Source organism: Lepidochelys olivacea (genome assembly GCF_965140295.1).
Source record: "Lepidochelys olivacea isolate rLepOli2 genome assembly, chromosome: 26".
NCBI classification, from domain to species: domain Eukaryota; kingdom Metazoa; phylum Chordata; order Testudines; family Cheloniidae; genus Lepidochelys; species Lepidochelys olivacea.
Window position 1 is genome coordinate 3,718,416 of NC_140436.1, and position 25,333 is coordinate 3,743,748.

The 25,333-nt window shown below is 40.8% G+C and overlaps 1 protein-coding gene across 4 annotated transcripts in view; it reads right to left on the reverse strand.

The window, feature by feature from the left end:
- UNC5D (unc-5 netrin receptor D) overlaps positions 1-19,983 on the reverse strand; it is a 287,207-nt gene extending 267,224 nt beyond the window's left edge. For all 4 annotated transcript variants that reach the window (XM_084615270.1, XM_084615269.1, XM_084615268.1 and 1 more), the window contains exon 1: positions 19,626-19,983. In XM_084615270.1, coding sequence (XP_084471396.1) covers positions 19,626-19,722 — 97 coding nt within the window. In that variant the 5' untranslated portion in view covers positions 19,723-19,983. The remainder of the gene's footprint in view (positions 1-19,625) is intronic.
- Positions 19,984-25,333: the final 5,350 nt, after the last annotated feature.

Sequence of the window (25,333 nt, forward strand, 5' to 3'; positions counted from 1 at the left end):
ACTCATTTCAATAAACCTTGAAATTTTATAGACACCCCTTTTTATATGTGCAGGGTAATAAACAACTAAAGAATGTTGGTCATTTTACTGCACCTCTCGGCCCTTAAAAGTTTACACTTGACTTTGGTCTAGTGGGCCTATGTGGCTAAAGCATAAGCCTGGAGACCCCTAGGTTCTATTGCAGGCACTGAGTCACTGTCTGAACTAGGCAAGTCATTTCATGTCGCTTTGGGTATATGGTACGGTCTCAATTATTTAATATCGTGGAGGATACTGAATAAATTTAGATAACTTGAAAAAATATCAATTTAATATATTGGGGAACACAACTGTTTTTTGCATAATTGAGGTTCAGATAAGCAACATTGTTATTTATCTAAGGCCTGGATTTACTGTATCTTTTGAGACGCTGAGACAAATGTCACCATGTCTGGATGAAGAATTAAAAGCCACATTTTCAAAAGTGGCATCTAATTGTGGGTGCCCACCTGCAGCTCCCATATAATTGAACAAGAAGTGACAACGACAAGAGATTTATTAGGAGCTGTGAGTGCTCGGTACTTCTGAATGTCAGGCCCTAGGTGTCTCAGCTGTTATTTCAAAGTTAGACACCACTTCTGGAAATTTGGGCCTGTCAAGGTTCTTCCCCCACTCTGAACTCTAGGGTACAGATGTGGGGACCTGCATGAAAAACCTCCTAAGCTTATCTTTACCAGCTTAGGTCAAAACTTCCCCAAGGTACAAAATATTCCACCTGTTGTCCTTGGACTGGCCACTACCACCACCAAACTAATACTGGTTACTGGGGAAGAGCTGTTTGGATGCGTCTTTCCCCCCAAAATACTTCCCAAAACCTTGCACCCCACTTCCTGGACAAGGTTTGGTAAAAAGCCTCACCAATTTGCCTAGGTGACTACAGACCCAGACCCTTGGATCGTAAGAACAATGAACAATCCTTCCAACACTTGCACCCCCCCTTTCCTGGGAAATGTTGGATAAAAAGCCTCACCAATTTGCATAGGTGACCACAGACCCAAACCCTTGGATCTGAGAACAATGAAAAAGCATTCAGTTTTCTTACGAGAAGACTTTTAATAAAAATAGAAGTAAATAGAAATAAAGAAATCCCCCCTGTAAAATCAGGATGGTAGACATCTTACAGGGTAATTAGATTCAAAAACATAGAGAACCCCTCTAGGCAAAAAACCTTAAGTTACAAAAAAGATACACAGACAGAAATAGTTATTCTATTCAGCACAATTCTTTTCTTAGCCATTTAAAGAAATCATAATCTAACACATACCTAGCTAGATTACTTACTAAAAGTTCTAAGGCTCCATTCCTGGTCTATCCCCGACAAAGACCAGCATATAGACAGACACACAGACCCTTTGTTTCTCTCCCTCCTCCCAGCTTTTGAAAGTATCTTGTCTCCTCATTGGTCATTTTGGTCAGGTGCCAGCGAGGTTACCTTTAGCTTCTTAACCCTTTACAGGTGAGAGGAGCTTTCCCCTGGCCAGGAGGGATTTCAAAGGGGTTTACCCTTCCCTTTATATTTATGACAGGGCCTGTCTCCAACATAGCTGCCTAAGCAGCTAATCATCCTTTTGGACTCTTAATAGCAATTTCAGCTTCAGAGCTGTCCTCATCTAGGGGTGCTGAAGCAGACAACTGTGATTCATGTGAGTCTTTGGTTCTATTTTTAGTAGTTTAAAACAAAACAAAAACCTCCACGTGCCTGGTGCGCATTAGTAGGGGCACTAAAGAGGTTACCTGAGTTCCTTACAAGTCAAGTCCACCTACATGAAACATGGCAAATAGTTTGAACCTCTTAAAGAGAGGTGCTGAAACTGAACTGTCCTAAGTACATTAAAAGGAGATTGCAAGTGAGCTGTAGCTCATGAAAGCTTATGCTCAAATAAATTTGTTAGTCTCTAAGGTGCCACAAGTACTCCTTTTCTTTTTGCGAATACAGACTAACACGGCTGCTACTCTGAAAAATAGCCATCTTGTCGTTGTCTTTTCCTTACTGAGTCAATATAGCTTGTGAGGACGCTGACATACTTGTCATGCCATATCGATGGAGTAGGTTACTTGGACAGAAACCACAGGGGATTTCCTGATCTCCAGCAGAAATAATTTAATGACAAGATGCGGTCAACATCGGTTTTCACTGCCCCAGCACCTCTCCCTCTTACTGCTCTGAACAAGAGCTTCTTCATGGATTATCCTACATCTCACATTGCTAAAAGTGAAATTACAGTGGCGATGCTGTTTTACTGAAAAGCTACTCAGCCACCAATATAAATTTTGCACAGACAGTATTGCACTTCAAGTTACAGTTAACACATGCCGCAACCTTTCCATGACCAACACCATTAGTTCTTCAGACTTGAGCATGATCTTTCAGGCAACACCTTAAAGCAAATGATCCTCTTGTTTTTAAGTGTATTTGTAGATATCAAGAGCTCATGTATGGCCTATAGACTATGTAATAGATTAGCTGCCTTGAATTAACATACACACAGAAAAAAAGGAGTTGCAAAGATTTTTTTTTCTTTATCATGGTTGCTGTAACGAAGCCAGTGCGTGCTATAACAAAGCTAGAAATGGCAGTAAACTTAAACTAGCATGAGGATGGTCAGTTTTGTGGCCAGATTCCAACGTGGACATATTTGCATTATGCCAGGTGGTTGTTCTTCACTTCCCCTACTTAAATAAATCAAATAATACTTGTGTAGTGTCATAGCCATTCTGTCCCCAACATTTCAGAGTTAACTTAAGGAATGACTCAAACACTATCCATAAAGCATTCGGAGTTCCTTTAGGAATGAAAGGTGTTATTTACAAAGTAATAGGCCATTCCCACATCTCGATTTCCCAGAAAGTCCTGTTCTTGGTATATGTTTTAGACGGCGGGCTTTTTTGAGTTGGGGAAGCCTTTAGTTTTCTATACCATTATAGCTCTAAATATCACCTAGGTCTTCACCAAACCATCTTAGAGGTTTTCAGTTTCGTCTTCGATCTTGGTTTGGGATCCTTTTCCAAAATTTGGCGAATAGATTATGAAGGCATGACTTCAAAGATGTAAATGTCACTAATCCAATACAATCAACAGGGTTTGACAAATGGCTGGCCCAAATGGATAAATCCTGAAAATGAGGAATGGTAATAGACTATTTTTCAGCAATATACAACAATACTTTTATAACCAGAGCTGGGTGGAATTTTTCAGATGAAACTTTTTTTCCCCTCTTGAGAAATCCAAATTCAGATTGACCAAAATAGATCACAAATTTGTGTTAAATTCTCCATCTTTTTTACACTAAAACAAACACCATTTATTTTCATCATTTTAAAAATTAAACTGACTTTATGATTCAAATGAATTTTTATTTTGAATTTTACTTCAATTTTATAGTAAAATGCATTGTTAAAAGGGTAAAAAACCCTTAAAAAACAAAATAAAAATATTTTAGAGTCAAACAAAAGGTTTCAACTTTTTCAGTTTGGTCACCAAATTGAAAAATAGGGTATTCTCACAGCTCTATTCAAAACAAACTTTTGGGGGTACATTTCACTGGTAAGAGTAAAAGGAATAAAAAAGTGTTTTATGATTGCTGACACAAGTACCTTACCAGAATCTTGAATAAATGTCTATGAATTCATTGTAAGCTATGAGACACTGTTTTAAATGGCCACGAAGCAGATGTTTTAAGTCTTTAACAGAGCTAAGAGATTAATACATAAATAAAATTTAAAAGAACCAAACAGACCTTATAACCAATTTTATTTATGTCCCCAAGCATAAGGGTCTTTTTTATTTAAAGTGTGTTGGGGGACTAAACAATTGCTATACATATTGCAACACCTTAGCACTCCAACTTAATCCCACAGAAGCAAGAAAATCTAAGGTTAAAAAATAAAATAAAATAAAAGCAAAGGTCACTAGGCTATTGAAACGGGACTACCTAAATTCAGCCCCTCTGGAAGTTCTGTCAGCTGCAAATGTTTTTGCTGGGAGTGGCGGGATTTGGCAAGTGCTCTGGGTCATGGAGGAAAATGCAATGCAACATGTGAAAAAAAAATTTGGTTCTGATGGTTAGTAAACTGCTCCAAAGCACTGAGGGGAAAAGGAAACTTTCTTGTTAATGTGTAAAGTCAAACATTATGGACTGATTAGTCCAATTTAAATTTTTCAAGAATGTACTTTATCACTCCAAATTCAAGCTTGATTAAAGTCCTATAAATGGAAACACCAAACTCCCCTCAATTGTAACAGCCCCTGATGTTTACCTTGTGGATGCCATATATGCCAAATATACTTGGTTCATCCCTATTAATTTATCCTTTTTCCTACCACATCTTCTTATGAGAGTTACCTATTTTAACAGGTGACAATTTGCTTCGATAAGTAGCAAGACGCTCATTTATTAGAATGCTTCCGTGGCATAAAATAAGAGGTTTTTTACTGATATTACTTCAGAAAGTCATCAATTGTGGAAGGTTCTGAATAGTTCAATGGGAATAAAAAAGGGTACTGGCAATAAATTAGAATACTGTTGCCTTCTTTATGTGTTTCAGGTATTTCTTCACAGTTGCTACTACGCATGAATTTTAAACAGCCGCTGAGATGAGATAATTCATGAGAAGCATTACAAAACTTTACCATGTATTACAGTCAGCTGAGTCTCAGTAGTAGGAGTTCACCATATAGCCACATGAAAAATGTAGCTGGAGTCGACGTACCTTCGGTCGACTTACCGCGGTGTCTCTTTTGACTTTTGTTCCTCATGCCTTAATTGCTTGTTCTACCCTATTCTGGCCTCCCATCAACTCCCCTTCTCACCATAACTCCATATGTTTCCCAAGGTGGAAGCCCACTGGTGGCTCCATAGAGGTGGGTAGCATTTGATTTTGCAGCTGAGCCAAGTTTCACAATAGGAGGAGAGAGAATCTTGGGACAGTGGACTACTGCTTAAAGTCTGCAGTCCACCAAGAACTCCTACTTTGGCCAGGTGCATTAGGTGCCACCATGGTGGTTGGGTCTTCAAGCATTACCTACTGGCTTACTTGCAGCTTTTTAGACAAAATTTACCATGGGAAATAAGGCAACTTCAGGGTCATGATATTTTCCATCACTTCACTCATGCTTGTCCCTGCTCCACAACCTCTGCTGGATTAATCAACATGTCTGTCCCTCCCCAGCTGGGAAACTTAATTCCCCACAGAGCAAGTTTTGTTGCTCTTAACTTAATGATTTAATATCACACAAAGAGTAAAGCAAACCTCTTAAAACTGCCATTTAGATTCTTCAAAAGGGGTTTTTATTTATCTATAGCACTTGCATGCGTGTGCACGCACACACACAAATAAACATCAACCAAGGGGGGAGAATTTCAAGCAGGCAAAGTCCTCTTTTCCAGGAGAGGCTCAGCTTCTCCTGTTAAGCTGCTCTGGAGGTTAAGTATGACAGGCCTAAATGATGGAACTTTGTGGTGCAACGCAGGCACAATATAATGTGAGCATCGGGTGGCTGTTATTTGTTTCCAGCTTACAGGTGCACCTTTTCTCTCCACAGGATTGAGAGACTATAACTATAACTGACACTCCGAACGCAAAAATTTACTCAAGAATAGCTCTGCTGAGTTACTGATGGTTATGATTTCATTCACAGGGGTTATAGGCTGGCAAGTCACTGCTGAAAGGACTTGCAGCAGTGTTCTGGATTCAGCTCCCGCGCATTCATTTTGGGTGTGTATGGATGAGGTGGGCCTCTAGGAGGAAGGGGAGGAAAAGAAGAGGCAAAGAGATTTCACAATACATTTTTTGGGACAAGAATGATGTTCAGCCTTTGGAAAGAAGCTCCCTTACCTCTCCACCATCTCTGTAAAAGAAGCTACAGAATATTTATGGAACATGTTTTCTTGACAGCACTTTCAAAAAATAAAGGATAGAGCAGTCAGTTTTCTGCACTCTCCTCTTTCACTAAAGTTGCTACTGCCCTTTGAAAATATGAAAGCACTCAAGAGCTTTCATATTTTCAAAGGGTAAAAGTGCTAAAGAGCAGTCCTGTATTTCAAACACACAGAGAAATCAGTTCACATCTGCTGAAATTGTTCACTCGGAAAAGGTAAAAACAGCTAGAAATGTCACTTAGTTACAGAGTCTACCTTATTTTGAAGGGATGAGGGACAAGAGCTGAGGAGCACAGTGGTCAACATTTACCACATTTTACGAGGCCTTTCTGTATCCCACAGCTACAGAATCCATCAGGAAATCTATCCCTATACAGCATTCATTACCTTTTCACATTTAAAGCTTTCATCTCAAAAAGTAGCGATTAGAAATAACAGCGCTTGTGAAAGGTGCTGGATGAAACAATCGTGGAGACTGAAGACCTCCAGTTAACCACAGAACAGAAACAGCACCTAGAACATTGTTGGCTTTCAATAGTCACGCAATACAAGTCATACATATGGACAGCAGCACTGCAATGCTTTGTCGCAACTGACCTGAGGGAAGTTCATTCCCTATTCACATTCAGTCTTTGGTGTCTCTGCTGGAAGGACTAGGGAGCTGATCAGTGCTAAATGCAATGGTAACACCAGCCAACTAGGATATGGGCTGAGACCATCATCTCATTTCAGAGAGAACCAAATAGGCATCAAATGGAAACAAAGTTCAGTCATTACCCAGGACTCAAACTTGCCTCAAACCTTCTTCTAAAATAGCCTGGCCTTCCAGGCATGCTGCTGAAGGCATGACATGGTTTTGGGGGAAGGTTAAAGGTATGTTTGGGCAGGTGAGGTCAGAGAGTGAAAAAGGGAACTTACTTTGTTGGTTTTTATTTATTAGCTGGCTCAGTGGATTCATTATTTGATGCTAGGTGATCACCATTTGCAATTGTAGATGTAACTGTTCAGCCACGAGGAGCTTTGTAAGGGCATTTTTGTGTGTTATTTAAATCTAAGGAACCAATACAATACAAAATACTGAGTTAGACTCTGTCTGAAGTCAGAAAGGTTCTCTATCCATTACGTTTCCACCTCCTTCCTTTCCATAGAGCCATTCAATCTCATCTAGACAGAGAATGTGCTGTGCGGATTTTCCAGGAGACAACTGGATGTTTAAAACTATTTCAGTCTCCATTGTAGTCCCTAGAAAGAGATTCATTGACTTCAGTGAGTACGAAAGAATTCTGCCATTGATATCAATGGGAGCAGGATCAGACCTATAATGAGCAGAATATCAGTTTTGTTTTGTTCCTGCTCTTTCAATCCCATCCCATTTCCTGAAAGGGGAGTCAGGAATTGGCTGGTGAGTAATTTGTGGGATGTCCAACTCTAGTCATTAGCTTGAGCTGTTAAAAGGTTACATTTCCCTACAGCTCAAAATAAAATAAAATAAAATAAAGCTCCCCACAATTGTTATGAAGTGTTATAGAAGCAACGAATGGAACTAGCATTCAGACAATTAAAGCAAAGTTATCAATCTTAACAAAAGTCAAGGTAGCTCATTAACAAGCCCCAGATTCAATCGAAATATAACAGGAATATTTAAATTGTAGTATAAATTAGATCTGTAACAATCTTTATAGGAATGAGCAAGTCAAGTAGCAAAGTTATCTTTGGAAAAAATCTATTAGCACTAATGGAGCGATAATCCTTTTAGATTCATTGATGCTGACAGATTAAATACTTTCAATTCATTTTTTATTTGGTTAGCTCATTTGACATTGGATAAGTCCTAGATTCTATGTTACAGTGTGAACAGCAGGAGCTTTTCCGTTACTGTGACAAAACCGTGTACTACTGGCATGTTTTCTGGGGGGTACCAAGTAGTATCCTGTGGGTATGGGTAATACTACACACTACTCCCAAAAGGCTATGAGAGTAGATAAATTTGTTTTAATCTTCAAAATAGAAACACTGTGGCTCAAAAGGTTAGACTAAAATTACTGACTTTGCTTCTTATATTAGAGAGGCTGCAAAAGAAAAGGAGAAATAAGAAAAAAATATTATAAAAGAATGTGTGTGTTTAAACACATACAAACACTCCCTGTAATAAGGGGTTGATATGAGTGGTCAGCCTCAATTTAGGACAATGGTTCTCAACCAGGGATAGGCATACCCCTGGGGTACACAGAGATCTTCCAGGTGGCATGTCAACTCACCTAGACACAGTATTTGCCTAGTTTTACAGCAGGTTACAGGAATAGACTCAATATGGAGAAAAACTTAATGGTTGCTGTTGCTTCACAGCCTCCCAGAAGGACAAGGCACACAAGTGAAAACCAGGCTCAAGTATCACATTAAAATGGAAGTATAATATGTATGTTCCAATCAATTTATTTTATAATTATATGGCAAAAAAGGAGAAAGCAAGCAATATTTCAGTCACCTTTTAGGTGAGGTAAAACTTGGGGTAGGCAAGACAAATCAGACTCCTGATATGGGTATAGTAGTCTGGAAAGGTTGAGAACCACTGCTTCAGGAAATCGCTTTCTCCATCTCCAATAGTAGAGATAGTTGTGGGGGGGGGGGGCAGGAAAATGATGAAATCATAGAATATCAGGGTTGGAAGAGACCTCAGGAGGTCATCTAGTCCAATCCCCTGCTCAAAGGAGGACCAATCCCCAATTTTTGCCCCAGATCCCAAATGGCCCCCTCAAGGATTGAACTCACAACCCTGGGTTTAGCAGGCCAATGCTCAAACCGCTGAGCTATCTCCCTGCCCGCCAAATGTTTGTGTCTGTTGAAAAATGCAGTTTCAGCAAAAACAAAATATTTTGCAGAAACATTTTGAGAGAAAAAAACTCAATCCAGAATAGCCTGGTGGTTAGAGCACCTCCGCTCCAGAATAGCTAGGAGCCTGGCACTCACCTAGAATGTGGGAGACCCAGGTTCAAGTGCCAGTCCCTAATCAGACAGCACAGGGACTTGAACGTCAAAGTGTTTTGCAAAACGGAGTTGTTGTTTTCTGCCCAGCCCTATCCAGTAGAACTCAGGGTTCACTTAAGAAAGAACTAACCCTTATTAAATGGAGCTGTGCTGACTTACACCAGGTGAGGTTCTGGTCCATTGAGTCTAACAGGATTCCACTGCTTCCCAACAACAGAATACACAGTTAATATAGCATGGAGATCAATTTTCCAAACAAATCCAATTTATGACAACTACACAACCCATCTCTTATAAAAGACCATTTCTTTGTATACCATATATGGGAGCTATCCAGCCTTAAATAATATGTAATACGCTGGGTAAAACCATTCAATTTCAGAATTAGAAGGATATTTTAATGTACCTATAAAAATGTATGCGACTCTCAGAACTACATGATATGTACAGCAGTATCTGGAAGCTTTCAGTTAGAACATAGTGCTAAAGAAGCAAGGCATGCATTAAATATATGCACCACCTACCGTCTTCAGAATGTCCATTGCATTCATTATTCAATTGCAGTACAGTACTCTGACAGGGAAAGTGTTGCTAAATGCAATCTAGAATTAAAGTTTAAACTCTAAGCAAACAGTTTACATCGTATATATTTATGCTAAAAGAAACAAAAACCAGTCTGTCTCTCTCTCTCTCTCTCTCTCACACACACACAAACACAGAGTTCTGACCATATATGCCAGCAGTAAATATCTCCTGAATTAGGAATTTCATACATAATATTTGAAGGGTAATGCCTATCCTCATATTTACAGCAGTCTTGGTTTTGGCCTACTCCCAAGAAGTCATGAGGCATCTACCACCATAAAAGTCATGGACACTTGTATGATTGTGTACATTGGACAGAATTTTATACAAAAACTTGAATTCAATTTCGTAGAACAAATTCATTTCTGTAATACAATTTATTACTACGGAGTGTGGTAGAAGAAGTGATTCTGTGAGTAGTTGGTTCACAATTCTCTCACTTAAGCTGTGTGTGCCTATTTTATGTTTATTCTCTGAAAGCATTAAAACAATTGACTTTTACTGGCACAAATACTCAAAAAAATGTTAGTTTCACAAAGGCACTTTTACCAGATAAAAAAAAGTTATACTTATCCAACTAGGGAACACAATAATAGCACAATAATTGCAACCAATCACAAATAGGCAGCTCAGATTTTAATTGTTTGAATAGCAAGCCAAATAATAAGTGAAATTCTCTCTCTCTCTCTCACTGACCCACAAACATGAACCAATGGAAATCAAAAGCTATTCTGTCTGGGCATTCTCCAAACAGAAAGGCAAAATTCAAATAAAATATTCACTCCAAGTGAGATTTTCAAAATTGAAAAATCCATTGGGAGTTGGGCATCTAATTCCCTTAGGCTCCTTTAAAACTCCCAGCCCTAGTTTGCTTTGTCGCTCTATTGAAAATCTCACCTTCAGCCCTTTACACTGATACACACTCCTCAGGTGGAGGAGATGCAATGATGAATACAATAACCACTCCCCCCAAATGCTTTCCCCCACAAAGAAAAATAAAACACTATCAACTGAAACAATGAATTTACATTTCAGCTAATTGCAAGTTTGATACTGCCTCCTTAAATCAGATATCTGTTATCTGTGCCTCACAGTGGGGCACTGTTCCAGGTCACTTGGAATTATGAGAAGACTGTGAAGCTTCATTTTAAACTCAGATCAAATACCCGCTGTGGAGTCTTTTGTTTGTCATTCCTTTCCTCCTCCATAATTCTAATGGACGGCAATCAGGAGAAAGATTTTTGGAAGCTAACCTGCCCTTATCCTAAATTACCAAGATGAGGAACATTCTGCTGACGTGAAGGAACATAGCCAGCCATTTTTATAATAGCTACAAGGTGGTCTACATTAGTCTGTCGATCCAAGAATGAGAAACGTGCACACAGTTTGAAGTGATGCCTTTTACAAATGAAATAAAAAGACTGATCCCTGCATATCTCTCAGAGACAATAAGGCAGAATCCCATATTTACTAGCTGGGTATTCTTTCAGACCTAGTGAACACTGGTCTTAATATGTACCTCCCAAATTAGAGAAAGAAGACAGAACATATCAGCCTTATTCTGAGCACAGCACAAATGCATGTTTCTAGAGACTACATAATAGGCTAGTGGTCCAGAATTCTTTGCCCATATTGCATCTTTGCATGTGCATTGACTGTTTTGATGTATAAGTCCATATTCTGTATTGCAGACTAGAGTATATGCATGCAGGCAAAGTATAAATGCTATGTTCTGAAGTTCTGGCCTTATATAACGTAAATATTTTTTTCCACACCAAGGACACATCTCAGCAAACACTTATTAATATTTCTCTCTCTCTCTGAGGAGAAAATATTTTATTCAAATTTGGTTTCTGAATTATCCCTTCTTTTAATCAAATCCTATGTGTCCACATGACCTCTTGACTCCTTACATACCAGTCTGAGGTCTGGGGAGGTAGTGTTGGAAGCAAGACTTTCATACAACACTTTGATGCCCATTGGACTCCAGTTGTGGTACCCAACAGAGCTGGACTTCTTTGCTTGAGCACAGAGACAGACATTTTCCATTCCCAAAACTTGGTTGTAAGGTTTCTTTTCTACATTTTATCCAATTCAAGAGGAGTTTTGCTTTAAGTGTTTTATGGATTGTAAAGTGCCTTAGGATATGCAGCATGATAAGCATTTGAGAATGGGCAGCTTATGTTGTATTGCTGAAGTTCTTGTCAAGCACAATTTAAGAGACTTTAATCTCTTGTTATGATAATACCCTGAAAGAAGCCACAATTTGATAACAAAACAAGTTGGATTGGGAGAAAAAGAAAAGCTCACTAAGGAAGATTCTTATAACACTTTTTCTATAAAGCTTTAGATCTTACAGCATGTTTAAAGAAACAATGAATGCTTTGATTTTTCATTTGTTTGCAATGACTCAACATAGTTCTCTTGTGGTTCTGCAGCACTCGAAAGATTGTCATCCCAAACTTGAGGGAAAATAAGCAGCATTTTAAAAAACTTGGCTGTATTTAAAAAAACTAAACAAAAAACCTAAACAACACTTTTTCTCCCATTAATTTAAATGGAAATTTTCTGGATCCAGTACAACTATCGTGTTACCATAGCACTTAGACTCCAACTGAGATCAAGGTCCCTTTTTGCTACATAAACTATAAGATCTTCTTATTGTGTATAAGTAGACAAAGAAAAGGTGGGGAAACAGGCACAAAGAGCCAAAGACACTTGCTCAAGGTTATATGGAAAGTACGTGAGAGCTGGGAATAGATTCAGGTCCCTCTGAGTTCCAGCCCAGTAACCCATCCACTAGAACACACTGCCTCCCTCTCCTTTGTCTGGGAAGATTTCCTAGTTGCGATATTGTTAGCATATGTTTTCCTTTCTCTCTAGAATTACAGATGAAGGGAGCTGTGCATTCATGAAAGGAACCAGACAGAAACCCTCTTTGTACACAGAAAGGATAAAGCCCAGGTCACGGTAGTGAAAGTTGCCACCATTGCCATGAAGAGGGATTACTCTCCAAGCCTGGCTGTTTGTGGGCCTGCTAAATGAGGCCTCTGCTAAAAGATTTTGTCCAGTGGTGGTGGTGTGTTTGTGTGACACGGACATTTGCCCACTGGGAACTGAATTGAGCCACCAACTCATTTCTTACAAGCCAGCCAGCCAAGCATTAGTTGGTAACTATTTTTAGTTACTACCAATCTTGGCAGGATGCAAAAAGATGAACTGGTGTTAGGGCATTTATGTCCCCTTATCAATTCCCAAAGTCTTCCCATTCCAGGCTTGTTATTCTATCACGTGCAAATAATTCCTTTTTCAAGAAGGCTTTCAAAGGCACAAACAGGCAGTTAGGCACCAAATTCCCATTGAAAGTCAACTGGGTTTCAGCACCTAATTCCCACTTGTGCATTTTAAAATCATTTTCTTTATTGTTAAAGAACTTCTCCTGAAACAAATAGTAGTAGTCAGCCAATTATTAGTATCACACTAGCTCCTAGACACTCCAAGAAAGATCAGAGCACTGTTGTCCTGGATGGCCCACAAACACATGGTAAGACAGGTCCTGTCCCAAAGAGCTTGCCATCTAAATGGACAAGACAGACAAAGGGAAGCATTATTATTCCCATTGTACAGATGGGGTACACACAAACAGATTAAGTAACATGCCCTAGGTCACAGAGGGAGTCTATGGCAGAGCTAGGAACTGAACTCCTAACTCCTGAAGGCACTGCCATAATCACAAAAATATCCTTCCTCTGTAAAGCTAAGGCCCGCTAATAATTCATAAGTGACTAAGGTCATATATCACATCTACCAATGTGATATATGCCATCATGTGCCAGCAATGCCCCTCTGCCACGTACATTGGCCAAACTGGACAGTCTCTACGTAAAAGAATAAATGGACACAAATCAGACGTCAAGAATTATAACATTCAAAAAACACTTGGAGAACACTTCAATCTCTTTGGTCACTCGATTACAGACCTAAAAGTGGCAATTCTTCAACAAAAAGACTTCAAAAACAGACTTCAACGAGAGACTGCTGAATTGGAATTAATTTGCAAACTGGATACAATTAACTTAGGCTTGAATAGAGACTGGGAGTGGATGTGTCATTACACAAAGTAAAACTATTTCCCCATGTTTATTCCCCCCGCCCCGCCCCGTTCCTCAGACATTCTTGTCAACTGCTGGAAATGGCCAACCTTGATTATCACTACAAAAGGCTCCCCCCCCACTCTCCTGCTGGTAATAGCTCACCTTACCTGATCACTCTCCTTACAGAGTGTACAGTAACACCCATTGTCTCATGTTCTCTGTGTATATAAATCTCCCCACTGTATTTTCCACTGAATCCATCCGATGAAGTGAGCTGTAGCTCACGAAAGCTTATGCTCAAATAAATTAGTTAGTCTCTAAGGTGCCACAAGTCCTCCTTTCCTTTTTGCGGATAGAGACTAACACAGCTGCTACTCTGAAACTTAAGGTACATTTTGTTTCTCTAATCATAGTATTTTGATATATTGCTTTCTTTTGTGTTACTAAAAAAGTCTTCTCATTAGAACACTCCAACCCAGGTTATAAGTTGTGGAAGAGGCAGTAGAAGCAGCTAACGGACTCTTAAAGGCAGCCATGAGGACAATATTGCCCAGCAGGCTTTTCCCCCTCTGGTCTGATTCAAGAGAGGATTAGACATTTATATAGATGAGATATCCACAGCAATTCTAGGTAGAATTTTTTGCAGGGTAAGGATAAGGGCATATTTGTTTACTTGTTTTGGAAAGAAGTTTCCCACATGGGGAAGTTCTTCCATGGCTGATCACTGCTGGATTTCTCCTAAGCATCTGGTACTGTTAGACATGTCCCTCGGCTGATTGTGGCAATTCCTGTTCTCCTACATCACCAACATTACTGAATAATTGGATGTCATTGAGAGGTTAGGAGGACAAAACCATCAACTGAAGTTACAAAAGGTGAAATAAGTTTAGATTTGCTTGAATTGTTAGCTATTTTCATAATCTACTTGCAACGTGCATCACAATATAGTCTATTGTCTTCTAATGATCTGTAACAGACTATAAAAACAACATACTTGCAAATATCCATGCTATATGGGTAGGCCAAATGATACACTGTGGCACAAGACAAGTTCTTTAAAAGTAGAAATGGAAAATGAAACAAGTTTCTATTTTCTATAAATGGATCCGACCATCTGCTCCATTACAATAGCAGCAAAATCGAAAACAACAGAAACAGCAGCCTCTGGTGTTAAATTTCTGCTCTCAGTCTCAGACTCCACATTTCCTCAGAAAGCAAGACTAAAAATACAGAAAAGATACATCAAGTTGCGCTGCGGGATCCCTTGTACCATAAGTAATTTTCCATCTTAGTATATGATATCATACTATTTGTATTTTCCACCTGTAATTCACTATAAAAGTACCATTATATTAGCAATTTTCATTCTGCGTTAGTGAAAGTCCATCTAGGTCTGAAATTCAGTTACGGTATCAAGGACGACACTTGTTTTCATAGCATGGTAAGCTCATTTCACCTCTTTAGAAATATTCTTTGCATATGAAGAGACAGAAATGATATATCCCCCCAGCAACTGTGAAGAAATTATGCATCAAGTAGCACTTGCATATAAAAAAAAAGAGACTAACCATAAAATCTCAGAAATAGGTTAGCACAAAGGAACTGTTATGCTAGTTCTAATTACATTAATGGAACATGTCCACAGAAAGATGTCATCTAGTAAGCAAGTATATGATGGAGTTTATTTGCAGATCTGTGTGCCATGACAGTATTATATGTAACACCTTGATCTGATGTTTGGCCACAGAGGAGGGAAGTTACTGTGCAGAGCTACACTGAGTTAGAGGTAATGTACTGTATTTTCTTTGCAAAGTAGTAATGTGCAGAAGTACTTTGCTATGCAACAAGAGTGCTGTTAAAAAAAACAAAAACAATGGGTTGCATCTACCTACTGCATCTAGATGTTGAAGAGACCGCTACCCTCTGATGTAAAGAATTAGAGCCCATTCATATTGGAAGAAATTCTGGCATTCTACAGGTGTAATCACACCAGCCCACTAAAATTTCATGCACAATTTGTGGCAACATATTATCAGGAGGATAATGAATTGGGAAAGTTATCAAAGAGAGCAACAAAGAAGTGAGAAGATGTCAGGAGTTGACTTTAAGAATTATTAGAAAAATCTAGATTTACATTCATAAAGAAAAAAGGTGAAGGAAGATGGTCAAGTGGCCCAAATACAGAACTGGGACCAGGAACCTCCACATTCTAGGCTCAGCTTTGACACAGAATCCTTTCTGTAGCCTCAGGCAAGTCACTTTACCTCTCTGAACCTTAGTTTCCCAATCTGTGAAATGGAGCAACTATGTTACTATGAGCGTACCAAGTGTGCATCATTCTGAAGGATATAGCAAAGGCAGATATCAACTACTAAGTAAGATGGTGACATGAACAGAAACTGCAGGTGTTCGCTCAGGAGCCATCTCTCTGCTGAGAAGGTAATTTGTGTGAGCAACTGAATGAAGAGAGTGATAGACACACTCTTGAAAAGTATTACACACTGGAGTACCAAACAAATGGATGGACCATATGATCTTCTTTCCAACCCTGAGTCCATAAGCAGAATGCCCACGGTGAGGATGCCTTAAATGACATATTCAGAACCAAATCACACAAATGGACCATAACTATTATCCACGAGTATTTCCTAACATTTTGTATATTACCTACATAAAATGATTAGAATATTTCATGTACATCTAGACAACACATTCACCACATATGGACTTTAAAAAGAACAAAGAAAGCAGTATGTTGACAGTGTGTGGATTCAATTAGCACTTGGCAGGTCAGAATACCCCCCCCCACATACTTTCAAGTTGTAAACTGTTAAATGTATTTTTAATAACCAAGAAGCTTCATTCTCAGCAAGGTACCAGGTACAAAGAAATGAATCTCAGTGAGGCTCTCCAGAAAACAACATACATAAAATATATTCCTTTCAAGCAGTTTTTTTTAAACACCCACTCTCCTTATTCCACATATTCAAATAAGTGGAACTAGCCACGCAACACAATAATAAGCCTCACATGAAATGCCATAGAGAACTGTTAGAGCGCCAATCCAGTGACTCCAAATACTTAGCAAATACTAAAGAGTTCAGATGAACAATACCCCAATGAAACATAAGTCCCATTTACAAATGAGAGAAACTGAAGCAGACAGGTAAAATTAGTTTGCCCAAGGTCACAGCAAATCAGTGGCATAGATGGGATTAGAATTCAGATCTCCTGACTACCAGTCCTCTACCTTAACTACAGGACTATTACAAATGGAATTCAGTATTTGTGCCTTTTCCCAGAAAGCATTTCTTCTGGTTCCATCTCCAAGAGTTGTATTATATGCCCCACTGGGCCATAGAATCCTAGCCAGGGTCTCAACTATGCAACTATCTAGACTGCTGTTGTCCTCCGTTTTACACATTTATTACCAGACATTTTAGACTGAAAGCAGATATTGTTCCAATACCTTGTTGGCCACAGACCCACCCTTATTCCATTACGTGGGTTAATGGTGCTCTTTATCTTCATAAAATCAGTAGCAATATGCAGTGGCTGTCATGCAGTTCTGTAAATGCATAGGCACCATTTGAAGAAGAAGGAAAACACTTAATGATTCTTATTTAGAACAAAATGTACTTAGATCTAGCAATACCACCCAATGCATAGATGTGGGCTTTATAAACAAGACATTGAGAGAAGGATGTTTATATTTTGCAGACATCTTTATATCAGATATGGGGATGGACACAAAGTATAGTTTTCCATGCATCAATGAGTTAATTACCAGGGAAATATTAGTGACTTTCTATGTCCCATTTTTCAAATTACCAGTATCTCTCTGTACAATGTTTATTGTAAAATAAAAGCCTGCAGCTATGCACACATTCATTCTAATAGACTTAAAATGCAATGCAAAGATTATCTGCAATCATTCCTTTTTGCTTTTAAGCCCTGCTCAGAGTGAAACTCTGGAATGCAATTTCTCTTAGAGGTGGCTCTAAGACAACTTCATAAACTGTAATCTTATAGCTCAATGGGTCAGTAACTGGGGTTAACTGCTCCAGCTAAAGCTACAAGTAAACACTATGCAGCACCAAAAAAGTGAGAGAGACTCTGCAGCCACTGAAGTGGTTCTAAAAATACCTTGCTATCCCTCATAATAATGCCTAAAAACAATTGCACATTAGCTTGGCACCTACAACATCCGCTACGGTACATTTTAACTAAGTAGCTGAAGCTTGTTTCTAACAAGAGAGGGCAGAAAAAGAGTTGGCCTGCTGCACGTGACCTGTAGTGTGAAATTTCAGATGCTTAAAGGGGCCTGATCCTGTTACTATTGAAGGCAATGGCAAAAACTCCCAGTGTTCAAAATGTGCCAGAGAAAGTCCTTCAGCCTCCCTTCATCCCACACATTCTAATATTTCAGATTTAAATACACACACAGTTTCCCCAGGGAATCATATATAAATCATTATATTTATAGTCACATTGGGGGTGAAAAAGTAGTTAAACTGCATTTTGTTCCCTGTCACGTTCAATCCTGAAAACAAAAGTTGACTTTTTATATATAGGAACTTTTGTCCCACGGCTCCTAAACACTTCACTTCACCCAATTACACCAAAATCTTCCCACCTATCCCCTCTGCATTCACCCTTATCTTTTTGCTAAACAAACCATTTGGTTTTATTGTGGAATAGCAGATGAGGGTGGACAGCTAAACACACAGGAACTATAACGAGATGTTACCAGCTACCTGCTAATGACTTATTTTATAAAGACTAAAACAACAAAGTACATGGGAAAGAAAATGGAATGATGAACATAATACACATGGCAAGGATGGAGACCTACACAGACATTATTACTCCTGCATAATAGACAGTCTCAAGAGATTCCCTCAGGATCTATTCAGACAGCATCAGATTTTGATTAATCTGGAAAAGAAGCCGAACAACAACTGATGTATCAATCTCAAGTTCCAAACAGTCAACAACAACAAAAGCCCCACCAAAAAACAAAACAAAACAACACAACACTAGCTTCCAACAGCAAATATTTTCCTTGAGAAGGATGACAAACATGAAAACACCCCCCGCACAAACACACACACTTATGAGAAGTCCAGATATAATAGCCAAGGTGTCAAGGATTCCAGATGCTGAGCAGTTGACATTCTTTGGCGAGTTGCTTGGCAGATTTTCTAATTGAAGAATTTTAGCAGGACGACATTAAATAAAAATGTGGGAACCAGTGTGTACCAAAAATAAACATATCCCAGACCAGAGTGTTATTTGACAAGTAATTAAGTTCTCATTGCTACAGGAGGTGGTAAAGGAAGGCAGGAGGCTTAGGGATTTTGTCCAACGGGTACATTTTCACACACTGGAGCCCAAAGGATACTCATGCTACATCTTTCTCACCCACTTTAACAGGCTGGAGTTCTCTCTGCCTATCAAACAAGCAGTCTTGTGGTAAATCACCTCTGTTCTCAGTAAGGATTTGAACTACCAGTCACAATTTCCACTGCAATTCTGTCTCCCCCCACACCCCACTCCCAATGAACTCCTGGACACGATGTCCTGCAGCAGGACATGCTTTTTTCCGATCTTCCCCCTCCCCCCCCCCCAAAAAAAACAGGCCATCCATTAGAGGTGCACCATACAAACAAAAAGAGTGATCCCTGTTCAGTGCATGCAAAGGACTCCAGGATGCAGACAGATACAAAAGGTACCACTGAGTGGGGAGAGGTAGGGGGTAACCTCACCCTACCCTCTTTATTTTTGGAAGCTGGTGGAATAATTTCCCTTGCGTGCATCAAACGTACACACGCACAAGAAGCAAACCCGTGAGACATAACGAAACCCAGGGCTGCCTAAGCAAACTTTGCATCCCCAGCTAGCCGGGGATGCAATCAGCACCTAAGGAGGAGACAGCTCCCGGCTCAGTGCTCTTCCCACTCAACTCCGCAGCCACCTCCCTGGGACGGCCGGGGGGCCGGGCTCCCGCGCACCATGTCTTGCTGTCTCGTCCCCCACTTACCTCTGAGGGCAGCAGCCCAGCTGCAGAGCCCCAGCAGCAAGAGCAGCCGCCTCCTCAGGCGTGCGGGACACCCTCCTCCTGCAGCCCGTGTCCCCATGCTCCCTCCACGCCTCCTTTCCCCCTTCTTCACTCCTGCTTTCCTTCCCCCGCCAAGGGGGGGTAACTTCCCGCCAGGCTCTCAGGGCTCAAGTGCCAGCCTGGGACTTGCCTCCCTTTTATGACTGAGCGGCGTCCCTGGGAGGGGCTCTGAGGCTCCGGGGACTGGGGAGGGGGCTCAGTGGGTGCCGGGTGCCCCCAGCCCTGCGCTTCCCGGCGCCTGCCTCTCGCCGCTCGCACTCCGCATCTCGCCGCTTGCCAGGCGCCCGGCTACAGACTAAGCGGAGCAGCTGCGAGCCAGCATCCCTAATGAGCCCCCCGCCCCTCCACCGGCAGCCAGTTAGGCCAGGGCTGGGCGGGGCCTGGAGGCAGGAGGGGGAGGACGTGGTACCCGGACCCAGGCACGAGCGAAGGGATGGAGCAGGTGCGCCCTGGCAGACAGGCGGGCGCAGGGACAGCTGCTGCCGCAGCAGAATGCGGGTGATTCCCCTCCCCTGCTCCTTTCTTCCCCTCTTCCCCATCTTCCCTCCCGTCCCCGTCCCTACTTGTATCGCTTTCCCCGTCCCCCTCCTCCCGAACTGCTGCCCGGCCTGCTGGGAGACGCTGCAGCTTCATCTTGCTCCCCAGAAACGTTACATCGCTTCCCCTTCGATCCTCGCTGCAGGCTTGTTCTGATTCCTTGATTGCCTTCCCAGCTATCCTCCTGCAAACCTCCTTTTCCCCCACCCCGACCCCTTATTCTTCTTTCCCAGTGATCACTCCTCAAGATAAACCTTTCCCCAGACATACAGCCCTGGGGAGGCTGTTACAATGCCGGGGGCAGCTTTCAGTCTTCAGTAGGGGGTCTGGGAGCCTTCTAATTTCCTTTCGGTTTGTTGGTTTGTTTGTGAGCCCTAGAGAACCTGTCTACCATCGAATCATGGTTGGGTATGCGAGCAAGACAGAGCAATACCACAAGTCATCGTATGGCTAGACTCTGCTGACTTTACACTGATGTAAATCAGGAACAGCTCCACCAAAGTCCAGAGTGCAAAACTGGTAGAAGTGCATCAAGATGGGGTCTTTAGTTTAGTTTTAAAACATGGGGGGGGGGAGGTCCCAACTTCATAGTTAATGATAAGCTGAGATTTGCACTTGGAGTCCTGACTAGCACCACCACCATGATGTGTTAAAAAACACTACAACAAAACCAGTCAATAAGAATACAAAGAGTATTCCTGCCATCTCCATCCCTTCCATAAAGCAGGTAGGTTCTGTGCCATACTCTATTTACATTGCATCTTGCTAAATGTATTTTTAAATACTTTTTCTTGCCAGCCTATAACTGTTCTCACCCACCTTTTTTTTTCCCCTCTAATTCTTCATTTTTTTTCAATCATATTTTTGATGAGGAGAAAAAATAAACAGGTGCACTGAAGCAGCTGAAACATGAAATCAACTGAGATATAATAGATTTGGCTGATAAAGTCAACCTGCAAAATTGAAATATTAGTATATGCTTTGTCGAAGAACCTTATGCATCAGCCACTGATAGAGAAACTTTCAGGTATGAAGAACAGCAGCAAAGCATGACTCCAGATTCTAAACAAACCAACATTTTCAAATCATAAGATTTCAGTGAGTATGAACTGAATAGAAAGTTTGAATAGTCCAAGTTATTTGTTACCGAGACCATTCAGGACAAAAATGGTCTAACACTTACTTGATGCTAAATTTCTTAAAGGAGCCATTTTAAACTTATTTTAACCCAAAGTAATAGATTTACTTGTAAATTCTCAGGAAACTCATTCTGTACTCAAGGAGTAAGTGCTGTAATTTTGGGGAGGGTACCTTATGTTCTTCATACTTGTCAAAGCAGTTTTATCCCTACTTTAAGAGCAAACTCAACTCATCCTAAACTAGGAGCCATGATCAGTCTTCCCTAATAATATACAAACAAGCGATGTCTATCTGAGGGTGTGAGAAAAAGGAGACCAAGACCACTACAGGGGGCTGGACTTGATGACTTCTTGAAGTCCCTTCCAGCCCTACCTTTCTACGACATTGGTGAGGCCTCATCTGGAGTACTGTGTCTATTCGACATTGGTGAGGCCTCATCTGGAGTACTGTGTCCAGTTTTGGGCCCCACACTACAAGAAGGATGTGGATAAATTGGAGAGAGTCCAGCAAAGGGCAACAAAAATGATTAGGGGTCTAGAACACATGACTTATGAGGAGAGGCTGAGGGAGCTGGGATTGTTTAGCCTGCAGAAGAGAAGAATGAGGGGGGATTTGATAGCTGCTTTCAACTACCTGAAAGGGGGTTCCAAAGAGGATGGCTCTAGACTGTTCTCAATGGTAGCAGATGACAGAACGAGGAGTAATGGTCTCAAGTTGCAGTGGGGGAGGTTTAGATTGGATATTCGGAAAAACTTTTTCACTAAGAGGGTGGTGAAACACTGGAATGCGTTACCTAGGGAGGTGGTAGAATCTCCTTCCTTAGAGGTTTTTAAGGTCAGGCTTGACAAAGCCCTGGCTGGGATGATTTAACTGGGAATTGGTCCTGCTTCGAGCAGGGGGTTGGACTAGATGACCTTCAGGGGTCCCTTCCAACCCTGATATTCTATGATTCTATGAAATGGAGACACAAGAAAGCTGAATCAATTTGGGAGAGTAAGAATTTAGTCAGGGATGACCTAGAAATTCTGGCAATGGAACAAACAGGCTTGTTTTAATGGGAATAGAACGAGGGAAAGGAAAGGTCAGTACTAAAGGAGCACACATCACCTGATTCCTCAGCTACCATTGATAAGAGTGAGTGGATCATATTTATATTGCCCCTGCTATACAAGGACTATTTACTGGGGCTGAACATTTTGCGTTTCTAGACTGTTCTTTCCAGTGCTGCCTAACTGTGTAGAAATGTATCTCCTGTTGGGACTCTGCCTTCCATATTTGGTACAAAATAGTCCATTATGGTGTAGTGAACAAATTACAAGACAGAGTCAGGACTACTGGACTCTATTCCCATCTCTGAAACTGACTCACTGTGGGACCTTGTTTAATCTGTGTCTCAGTTTCCCGAACTGTAAAATATGGCAAATATCTATCTCATGGGGGTAAAAAGACTTACTAGATCTCCAATTCCCTGCTCGTTATGTGTTTGTGAAACTTCACTGGCGCCCAATTAAGAGCAGATGTTGTAAAGACAGAGATCAAAAACAAACGTACATTTTCTCCAGTAGCCTTAGGGGTCACCTCCATACCACGTGGGTTCCCAAAAACATGGAGCAATAAGCTGGGAATCTATGCAGGAACCAAAACTTTGCCTGCTCTACTGTATATTTCGGAGCTAGTCTGAGAAAAGCCCACCCAAAGCAGTTGCTATAACAGATGTGGGCACATCACCACCAGCAGCCCAGTTGTCATTATGTGGAAACTACTTTGCTGAAACACTTTCTGTGTCAGTGCAGAAAAAGAGAGCCTAAGATACTGCTTGTAGTGCCTTCCACTCTCAACACTAAAGCACTCCTTCTCCTGGTCTACCCACTCAAGCAGATTTACTTCAAGCCAAACTAATTATCTATTCCTACCCATGCCACTGAGTGAATGATTGATGCTTTGGATAAAAGTTCCAAGTTTCCTGCTTGTAATGCAATTATGACAGGGGCAGGCAAGAAGCACAAGTTTGAAAAAAGGGCAACATCTGGTAACTTCAATCAGTACTCATGGAACTACAATTAAATGGAATATTCAACAAGAAATATATCTGGGAGGAATGCTGCAATTTTGAAGGGAAATCCTACTTCAGTCAGAACTTTGCATAATTTAGACATCTGTGCATGTTGATATTGTACATCCATATATAGACACAGGAGGGCCCCTGGCATGATATATGCAAGACCTTAATATATGGCTGTCCATGTCTTAACAATGCAGTTGGGATAGCCTTTTGCCATAAGGCAATGCACAGTGTTTAATAAGGGAGATACTCACATCATGACTACAGGCTGCTTTTTGATGTTAGGATCTAAGCAGGAGTGGAGAAGCAGTCAGGGCTTCTGCCAGTGGGGATGGAGAGAAGAAAGGAGACAGCCTAGTCAGGAGAGAGAATGGAGCAAAGGTTACAAAGGAGAACTCTACTCTTCCCTAGCGCTCTACGGGTTAAGGCTCACAAAAAGTAATATCTGTTTTCTGACCCTGCATTTTCCCCATCTGGGACTCTCCTCCAAGAATCTGGCAGCTTGAAGTTCAGATGCAGCTGCTGACACAGAGAAACGAAGAAGGAGGCAACAAAATGTTTTTCAGCATCACCATCTTTGAACTTGTAAAGTGCTACAGAGATTCTGAGTGAGTTTGCCTACAACAAGAGATATTAGGCTGCTGAAGAGAGGTGCCCAAGTTTGAACACAGGGCTCTGTATCTTCCTTACAGGGCAATAAACTACACTTGACACTCAATGGAATCTTCCAGCTGAGTTTGCAAAGGAGCTTTCAGACACTATTACTCTTCAAGTGAAACAGATAAAGTTTGCCATTGTGTGATTCATTTTTGTTTCTGATTTGAAATACAAACCTAAAGGACCCGATAGTGATTTGTAATAAATCAGTACACACATCCATGTCAGATAACAGGGGCATCCCAAAACACATTTTCAGTGGCAGATAGGGTACTGCTTTTTTTTTTTTTTTTTTTTTTTTTAAATTCACTTTGTGGTTCCTGCAACTAAAACATACATGGGATGCCACCAGGATGTCACTGGGCTCTGATAAGATGTAGCACAGCTATGCATAATGTATCTAATAATGCAAAAGACAATAAGTGTATATCCAGGCCACCAGTCTGTAGGACAGTGAGTACTAGGTACTTACCATTTGACACTAATGCAATTATTCATATCTTAGTAATGGGGAATGCTGCTGGAGTATACATCAGGTCATCCGCTGTTTTACTTTTAGCTTGAGTGGGACTACAAATATGTAATTAAATAATGCAAAAGCACTTTGGAGGGGCTCAATTACTGGAACATAGAATACAATTAAAAAGCTAGCTGTCTTTAGCAGGTTTTGGATATTTCATGTCCCCCCCCACCCACGTCCATAAATGTTCCTAAATAAAATGTGAGCTGAAAAATACTAATCTTCTGACATCACAGGCAGATGAGCTAAATGCAGAGCAATCAGATTGCACTGAATACTGTAGCTAAAACAATATTGTTATTTCTACTGCAGTAGTACCCAGGGGTATGTCTACACTGCACAGTAGTACCCAGGAGTATGTCTACACTGGAATTAAACGCCCACGACTGGCCCATGTTGGCTGACTCAGGCTTGCAGGGCTTGGGCTAGGGGACTGTGTAATTGTAGTATAGATGGTCAGGCTTGGAATGGAGACCAGGCCCACTCATGGTATAGACATACCCTAGGAGTCCCAGTCACACACCAGGACCCCATTGTGCTCGGAACTGTATAGAATAAACAGAACTAAAAGGACAGTCCCCACCCCAAAGACCTTACAATTATAAAAATGACCTGTAGAGGAACAGGACCAGACTGTTTCAGATGGAGGAAGAAAACTCCATCTGGATCGGTTGTAGCCGTGACAAAGTTAATCATTACAGTGGCATCCAAAAG